The sequence below is a fragment of the Equus quagga genome, chromosome 15 (assembly GCF_021613505.1).
Source record: "Equus quagga isolate Etosha38 chromosome 15, UCLA_HA_Equagga_1.0, whole genome shotgun sequence".
Taxonomy (NCBI): domain Eukaryota; kingdom Metazoa; phylum Chordata; class Mammalia; order Perissodactyla; family Equidae; genus Equus; species Equus quagga.
The window spans coordinates 28,461,540-28,470,904 of record NC_060281.1 but is presented as its reverse complement, the minus strand read 5'-3'; the positions used below and the strand labels follow the sequence as shown (position 1 = coordinate 28,470,904).

Below are 9,365 nucleotides of genomic sequence, written 5' to 3'. Positions count from 1 at the left end.
GAAAAAAAAAAAAAAGGCCACATAAGCATGGACAAAGCTCCTGATGCTTCTCATGCTGTGGAGTGGGTGCAGGCTGCCTCGGGTTACCCAGCTCACAGACTTACAGCCGGGAAACTTTCTCTGGCTCATCTTCAATATCCCCAGTGCAAACATTATTTGCTTAGAAAAACTGCAAATAAAAGGGAATTATTTCATTTCCAAGTAACTTAGCAGCAAAAGGGGAGGAATATAATTCAAATCCAGAGATGAAGCAAGGAATTCAGGGGAAATTAAAGGTGCCTGGAGCCTGCGTTGACCTGTCTGCAGACCTTGGTGGTGCTACCAGAGCAAGGTGGCCACCTCTCCAGCCCCTGCCCCATGCCCCCTTTCTTTTGCGGTGTCACTCAGGATTTGCAGTATATGTGACCACATCTTCTTAAGCCTTCGGAGTACGTAATCATGAATATCTGACAAAATATGCTACTCAAGAAAGAGGAAATGCATTTTAACACAGAACATTACCTGATGTGCTTATTTATATTTTACATATTTATTAAAGGGCACAATTAAATCTCTTCATTTCCCCAAGTGAACCTACCTTACAACCAGTTAAAATGGTGGAATATCCACTGGTTAATGAAAAAACAAAATCCTCTTGCTTTTCTCATTATTTGGTTAATTTGAACAAAGATGCATCATTCCACTGCCTTTAGCCCGAGGTTGATTTCAAGTTGTGCATTAGAGCGAGGAGCAGGACACTATTGTTTCTTGCCAATGTTCTGACATCTCATTTCTTCAGCTTGGCCCCCACCAGTTTTCAAACCAAAACCACCTTTCCTGAAGACTAAGTAAGCAAAACCAAGAACAAGGGGAAATCACATTTTGCTTTTTGGAATTTATTTAAGGAACACAAAGTGTATCTGAATGATTTTTTAAAAAAAACAATCTATGTTTTAATTCATCATATGCTGCCTCACCACTCCAAATGCAGTCTAAAAGATGGTTCAAAGACATCTGCTGACTTCTAGACAAACTGTCTATGATTAGTGAATTTCATACAAGAATATGAAGTTTCTTTTTCTAGAGTGGTAAATGGTTTGCTGAGAACCATTCACTCCCTTTCCCCTCTCCTCCACACACTCCTGCCCATTCCCTCTGGTAACCCCTGACACACAGCTGGGAGACAGTTGGCTGGGACAATCTAATTTTTGGAAGTTTTTTTGTTTGTTACCTACAAAAAGCTAATTGGTCTTTTTAGGATCAAATCTCAATGTTGTCCTCATTAGAGTCATGCTCTAGTCAACAGAGCTACAAATACTAAACTGTTTAGCAAATAAGCAAAATCAACTCTTGCTTTTCTTATTTCCTAGGTGAGACTGGGGCTTTTTGAAGAAATACCTCATGTAAAAACACAAAAAAGTGTAAACGGGAAATTGAAAGGATTTTAGTATCATTAAAAGAGAAACTCACAATTCAATTCCATTTGTCCTATTGAGAAGAAAACTAATATGAAAGGAAATGACTTTATTTTTAGGTTTTAATGTGGCTCCTACCAATGAAAGTGCTTTGTAAAAACCACCATAAAAATAAAAACTAATCTAAAATATAATTGCCAGTGTTATTTAGGATTTAAAAAAGTGAGATGTTCCAGGTTAAAGTGAATGTTTCCTTGGGTTGCCAAATGCATTCCTTGAGCGTTTCTTAGGCTGTGGGACTAGAAAGCCATTCAATCTCATGTACCCGTAAGGACTAAAATTCAACTACACATACATTTAAGACTTGCCCTAATTCAATGCCCAAGTACTGGAGATTTTAGGCTGGATGTACCTGCATGGGAAGCTGTTTTCAATTCTTTTTCACAACTCACACCAGAACAAAGAAGCTATCAGCGCAGAAGAAAGCTACCGCGAGTCACACCTGCAAGGAAAACCCTTAGTGTAGAAGAGCAACTACTTAATTTTTTCAACCCCACAAATTTGTTTTTTAAAATTAAGCACTTAGCAGTAAAAAGTCAAATTTTTTGCATGATAGAGTGTAAATAAAGTTCCATAAACCAGTATACATATGTTGATGAGCCAGTAATTTAAAAAAAAAAAAAGCTGCATGGATCCTAAATGGATATGTACATTAATCCACTCCAGGTCAAAGATAGTATAAGAACAAGTCTTAAATTCTTAATAGCAAGGGTTAGAATGGAAATAAGAAAATGAACAGTAGTAATGCTAGCAGGCACTACTGTACTCAACATTATTTCCTAAAAGGAAAAGCACAATTCTCATTGCTCTTTTCACATTTCAGCATCTTAGAACTTCATCCAAAACAGGGAAAGTGAATCCAGAAACCCTCTCTGCTCATTATCACTGCTCAAGAGCGTTTTAGGAATGACAGAATTCCTCCTGCAGGACAGGCTGGGTGTGGGAAGCCCACTCTCGCCAGGAGGCTGGCTTACTGAGGAGGGGCTTGCGGAGGCAGCTAAGTCAGCAAGCGAGCGGCTCTAAGGTTCTGGCTTTCAAGTCTGCGACGCTGCTATGGACCTGAGGGGCCATCAGACCCCTCTTACTGTGGGTTCTATGGGTTAAAAATGCAACACGTTGCAGTCATAGCACTTCAGTCATTTAAAAAACAGAACCTCAGCCTCCTTTCCCTGCCAAACTGCAGGAAAGGAGAAATTCATTAAGCATCAATTTTTACGTGTCTGCAGTGCTATTAAAGTTCAATCAAATGTAAAACCTAACAGCCAGCCCCAAATTGTTAGGATTATCTCAAGGGACCCTGAATTGGATATTCAAAGTTGACATAAACTGAAATGAGCTGGACTTAAGCTGTTGGCTCAACCTCTCCACACCAACAGTTGTCTCGGTTTTGTTCCACCTGGAGTGGTCCCACGCCACCCCTCAAAGAGAGCACTGGGCAGCAGCAGGGTGGCTGTTTTTTGGGAAGCTACTGGTTGCGTCATTTGCTTCCAGAATCACATAGACTATAACAAACTTTACATTAAACACTGTTCAGTCCTGAGTTGGGTGAAAGCCCACGGAGGGGGTGCCGAGTCCATTAGGACTCTGCCCTCCTTTGCGTGACGTCATACTCGGCCTTCGGCTTTCTCTTCTTCCATTGCTTGACTTTCTTTTTCGTTGCTGACCCCTTCTAAAGTCTTCTTGCTCATTGCTTTACTGGCCTCTTCCTGGGGAAGAAATAAGAAATCAAGAGGGTTGGAGAAAAAAGAAGTGCAATGTTCAACTAATTCCTGACTTCTGCAGACTGTGTCGGCTCTCAAACAAGGGGGCATCACAATGACTTTATTCAGGTTGCTGGCTGGGTAAGTCAGGGCTGTGCTGCCAACAGTCAGATGGAAGCTTTCACTTTCCTTTGGTGGCTATGTCTCTAGGGAATTTATTTTCCTCAGCGCTTGCACAGACATGATGGGTCCTCACTACTATGTGCCTTTGGTTAAGTTGAACAGCCCTATTCTACCTCTGGATCCAAACCAGTCTCAGATCAGATCAGATTTTCCCTATTCTTGTGCCTCTCAGGTTGTCTACCAGCCCCTGTGCCCTATGTTTAAACTTCTGAGAACAAAAACCAAAGGGCTAATAAGTCAGTTCTTGATCCACCTGAAGGCAAATGGGTTCTGCACGCACCTTTGCATCCTGCTCCGCAAACTTCTTGAACATGTTGGCATATATCCTGCGGTCCCGCTCGTTGTGCTCCTTAGCCTTTTTCTGGCACATGGAGATCTGCAGTCTTGCGGCCTTATTCTGGGGATTTACTTCCAACACCTTCTCAAAGTCGCCCTTGGCTGACTCAAACTCGTTCATGAGCAGCTGGGCTTCACCCCTCCTGTACAGGCCCTTCTCATTGGCACTGTCCAGTCCAAGGGCCTAGGAGCAGATGGTCTACATTTTAGAAAGGATGAACATAACTTGTGGGAATTTTACGAAAGCTCTCTGGCCAAGGGGATTGGAAAAAGCCTATTGAAACGATGGGGCTCAAGGGAATTATACACTACTGATCAAAACATGAGTAACTACCCAAGTTAATTTATGTATTTAATGCAATTTCTATAAAGATCCCAAAGGGACTTGAGAGGGGGCTCTTGAAAGGAAGAAGTAAATAAATGCCCAAGAATGGCTGAGAGAATTTTGGAAAAATAAAACTAATGTGAGGGGACTTAACCTACCAGAGAAAAAGATATACTATTAAACTACTGAAATTAATACAGTTTGATGACCAGTCCATGGACAAATAGGTCAGTGGAATGGAACAAAGCATTCAGAAACAGATTCATGTATATGTATACAAGAAGTAATAACGAAAAAGGCCGTAATGTAAATCAGTGGGGAAAGGATTCTCTTTGCAATAAATGGGGGCGAGACAGTGGTTCTCCACTAGAAAATAATAGTTAAATTCTTACCTCATATGATAAACACAAAAATAAATTCTAGACTAAATATATTTACATGCAAAAAAAAGAGTCCATGAAAATATAATAGGGCTATATTTAAATTTTTTTTTTAAAGCAAACCTAGTTGGAGTAGGTTTTGTAAGTACCACAGAGTCACTTTTATAATCTGGTAGGGAAGACCTTTCTAACTAGAAAGGAAAAGACAAATCTGACTACATAAATATTAAAGCTTCATTTACAGAAAAAGGTATCATCAACAAAGTTAAAAGATGTAAAGGCAAGAACAGGGCCTTATTGTCAGACAAAGGGTTAAGCGGTAATATACAGACTGCCTCAATAAACAGAAAACAATCCACTCGAAGGATGTGAATGGGCAATCACAGAAGAAATACAAATGGCTAATAAGTAATGAAAAGATGTGCAATTTTTCATTAGTAACCAGAAATAAAAAGGAAAAGAATTTTCTGTTGCCAATAATATTGAGGAAAAAACCCACCTATGATATTCAATGATAATATATAATGTATTAAAATTTAGAATTTTAATGTATTAAAATAATCATGTCTTTTGACCCAGTATTTCCACTTCTAGAAATTTATCCTATAGAAACAAGCCCACAAGTATGCAAAGACAGACGCTATGTAATTTGTAGTGTCAAAAACCTGGAAACCTGCCAAAGGGGACTGGTTAAATAAACTATGATAGTTACATGATGGACTGATAAGATGCAGAAAGATGTCCTTGTTTTATAAAACTACATATCTAAAGCTATACATTCTCATTTAAAAAATATATACACATTATGTTTCTTGGAAAAACGGAAGGAATACATGTTAAATGAATGGTCTTGCGAGAGAAGGTTAATGGGAATTTTATGAATGGACTTTCACTTTCTTGTATGTTTCCATAATGTCTGAATTTTGAAAAACTTTATACTTCTTCTATAATAAAAAAAGCGCAAAGTTTAAGAAACGTAATTAACAATAACATCCCTTTCTCAGGCAAAAATTTAGCATAATATGATAGGGAACATATTGATCAACAAAACTCAGAATCTTAAAACTCAAAAATAATCTTACAAAGAATTGTGAAATAGTTGTTTTTCCTCTCCCTTTATGTCTTATCTTTAAGATAGTCCAATTATTAGCTTTAACCTATAGTACAACACAGACTGTTCACTGTGAGATGAGATATCTGATGTAACAGTCAGCATCAGCTGGTGTATAAAACTATCAGAATCATGTATATGATAAACCACTGTCACAGAGCACTTGAGTACTAAAAGACCAATAACAGTATTAATGATATAAATGTAGGAAGGGAGAGGGCTGTAGATGCTTTCAAATTATTTATGTGTATTCTTAATCAGTGAATAAACATTATAATAAAAAGTGACTAGCATACATCCTCTATACGAGCAGTTGCAGTCCGTTATATTAAAGTCCTGGAAGGCTAAAGTTAAATCTGTTCTTATTAAATTAAACTTGAGAACTTGTATGTCTAATCTGATACCAAATGCCCTAGATTTAAGGAAGGTCATGTGTGAAGATTGTTAAATTTTATCAAAATTTTCATTTATAATGCATTATTATAAACAGTTTAGGCATCAGAAAAGTCTAACTGTAATCTTTCTGAATTTCCCAATTCTGAGAAATGCTGAGAAATAAATAATCCCAAACAAATAAATACAACAAAGCAAAATGAAAAACCTTCCGACCATTGGCTGGGAGAAAGCAAAAGACTAACTATGAGGATGGAGAGAAGGGTGTGGATTGTCGAAAGTCCGTCTCACACATAGACACTCTACCTTATCGCAGCACTCGACGGCTTTGGTGTATTCTCTAAGCTTCAGGTAGCACATGGCCAGGTTCAGGAAGGCAGCGAGCAGGAACGATTCAGAAGCTTTAGATTCCTTTTCTGATAAGCCATATTCCATCTCCAACCAGGATACTATCTTTCCATACTGAATCACCGCCTGCATGTACTTGCCTCCCTAGGAGGAAAAAAGCTAGTAATTACGTGCTGTCCACGCCCTGGAGGGGGTCCAAAAGAAGACTAAGCTCAGCCGTCTCTGAGAAACCAAATCCTCAGAACGAAACCACCTGTCATACTAACCATGGTATTTCATCATTTCTTCTGTTCTCAGCAGGTGGCCACCCAGGCACCTTTCTCTATTCTTTCTGAAGTCCCAGTGATCTCTGAGCTGGTGCAGGACCCTGCTCTATATAATGCTGTTCTCCAGCATTTACCTTCTCATCCTTTTCAGAGGGGCAGTTCTTTCGGCAGGAGAGCATCAAGGTTTTGGGTTACATTCTTTGGTGCTAATATTTATCAGACTTTCCAAAGGTCGGTGAGTAGTTTTAGACGATGTCACCGACTTACTTGAAGGGGAAGTTACTTTTCCCTTTTCTCTGACAATCGGCACTGCACAGTAGATACTACATTCTGGCAAGTGTCAATCCCAAACACTGCAAACCTTAGTTATCTAAACCAGGGGTTGGCAAACTTTTTCTGTAAAGGGGCAGATAATAAATACTTTAGGCTTTGCAGACCAAACAATCTGTGCTGCAACTCTGTCATTGGTAGTGCAAGAGCAGCTACAGACAATATACAAATAAATGAGTGTGGCTGTGTCCCGGTAGAACCTTACTTACAAAAACAGGCTCTTGTTTGCTGACAAGTGATCTATAGACAATGGGAATACACAGAGTTGAACAGTAGCATCCAACGTTTATAACTATAAAACATAATGAGAAAAATCTCTCAATCATATTTTTGCTCTTTTACCTGATTAGTAGAATTCTAACAATCGTGAAAAACAATTGTATAATTAATTCATGAATTAATTATATATATGTTTTATATAAGAAATTATGGGGCTGACACAATATATTTACTGCCATTTTAGGATGAATTAAAGAAAGGAGTGATAGCTTGTAAATACACAAATAAAACGGGAGTACAGGTTAGGGATCTCCTCTGCAGGTGACCGTAAGCTTGAAAACAGATGACACCTCCTACCACACGGTAGAACTGGAGCTGGACCCATTAGGACATTAAATCCAATGTCTGACCAATGAACAGTGTTAGGATCATGTCACTAGGATTTATCACAGCCAAAGCAGTGAATACATTTCAACGTAGAGTTACATCTCCCCACACATACTCCAAACCTCACCAATGACTAAGAAGAGAAAAATCGTACAGTGGGTCGACGAGAATGTTTGTTGTAAAGGATTTCAAGCGGTTGGCAGAAGAAATGAGCTCCACCTGCAGAAAGGAAGCCCTGATGTCGACTTTTGGTGATGAGGATGGGGCAGACCTGTTCCAAGCGGAGGGCTGGGTCTGAAAGAGGGCAAAGCTACATCCTTCCTGAATATCCCTCTTTGCAAGTGTCTTGTTTAGGACAGAGAAGACTTACAGACCTCACCTGTTCTGCTGTAGAAAGGCAGTGCAAAAGGATTCTGACGTGTTATGAAGGAGAAGGGTGCTAAAATCAGTCTATTATCCTCTCTGCCTCAGAAATTTGTGATACAGGTTATTTGTAAGAATACGACCCCAGGCCCCTTGAGAATAAACGCTGAAATTCTTGAGGAAATTATATTGTGCTTGCTATGGAATTGTGTCCCCCCCAATTCATACATTGAAGCCCTACCCGCAATGTGACGGCATCTGGACATGGGGCCCTCGGGAGGTAATTAGGTTTAGATGGGGTCCTGAAGGTGGGGCCCTCATGGTGGAATTAGTACCCTGCTAAGAGACACCAGAGAACCTGCTTCCTCTCTTCCCCACCTTCGAGCATCTAGGAAAGGTCATGTGAGGACAGAGCAAGAGGGTGGTCATTGGGACCCAATGAGAGGCCTCTCACAAGACACTGACCCTTGCCGGCATCTTAGTCTTGGACTTCCCATCTCCAGAACTGTGAGAAATAAATTCTTGTTGTTTAAGCCACCCAGTGTATGGTATTTTATTACGGCAGCCCAAAATAAGACAATTCTTATATTTTGTCATAGCCTTAGGCTCACTATCCTCTTTTGGGTACCATTGAAAAAGAAGAAAGTCCTCCCCAGTTTCAGGGTTTGGCATTTTCTTTCTGTCACTGTCTCTTCTCTTGCTGAACTGAAAGCTCTGAGGACAGGACACATGTCCTATCCCTTTTGGAATATCCAGGGTTTAGCACAAAGAGGCCCTTAACGAAGGTTTGCTGAATAAATATTAAGGTCAAAGCAATACAATTATGGAATCAAAACTTTATCATTGGGAGCAGAAATGGAGGTGTGGGTAGGAATGAAAGGTGTCATTTCATTTGCATTAGCTAAGAACGATAGGCATTTTTCCTCAATGTCTGGTTTCTTCTTCTCCTCTCCTCCTCCTCCTTCATCTTTAATGTACTGTTACCTTTTCTGATTATCTCCTAATATATTGTTATGGCGGAAAAAAAAGAAGAGCCAGGGAGGACAAAGACCTAGATCCTATCACTTTGGTAGGTTCTGAATAATCAGAATGATAGAAAGCTATAGCTTCTAGAAAAACAAGTAACAGACTTCATAATACTTTCTTTACATTTATACAGCATTTTAATTTTGTGAAAGCTCTCTCACGTATATCATATATGATTTTATTTAGATCTCAACTTTTAATGAGCAAAAGTCTTCGTTCTGTGGTATTTCTGCTTCTGATGTACTAAAACAGGCATTCTCAACTGGGGGCAATTTTGCCCCCCAGGGGACATTTGGCAATGTTTAGAGATGTTTTTGTAGTTGTCACAACTGGAGGAGGCGTGTGGTCTACTGGCATCTAGTGGTCAAGGTCAGGGATGCTGCTAAATACCCTCCACCCAAACAGAATTATAGGGCCCCAAATGTCAATAGCGCTCAGCATGAGAAATTCTGTACTAGAAGAATGAAGAAAGGAGAAAACAGGCAGAGTAGACTCTTCTTATGAGTAGTAGTTGTTTTTTTAACCCAAAATGCTAGAGTCTTAG

At 39.6% G+C, this 9,365-nt stretch overlaps 1 protein-coding gene across 7 annotated transcripts in view; it reads right to left on the bottom strand.

The window, feature by feature from the left end:
- Nucleotides 1-854: 854 nt before the first annotated feature.
- Nucleotides 855-9,365, bottom strand: part of FKBP5 (FKBP prolyl isomerase 5) — a 98,408-nt gene continuing 89,897 nt past the window's right edge. For all 7 annotated transcript variants that reach the window (XM_046640037.1, XM_046640041.1, XM_046640040.1 and 4 more), the window contains 3 exons: nt 6,189-6,374; nt 3,618-3,857; nt 855-3,160 (listed from right to left, as the gene is read on the bottom strand). In XM_046640037.1, coding sequence (XP_046495993.1) covers nt 3,059-3,160; nt 3,618-3,857; nt 6,189-6,374 — 528 coding nt within the window. In that variant the 3' untranslated portion in view covers nt 855-3,058. The remainder of the gene's footprint in view (nt 3,161-3,617; nt 3,858-6,188; nt 6,375-9,365) is intronic.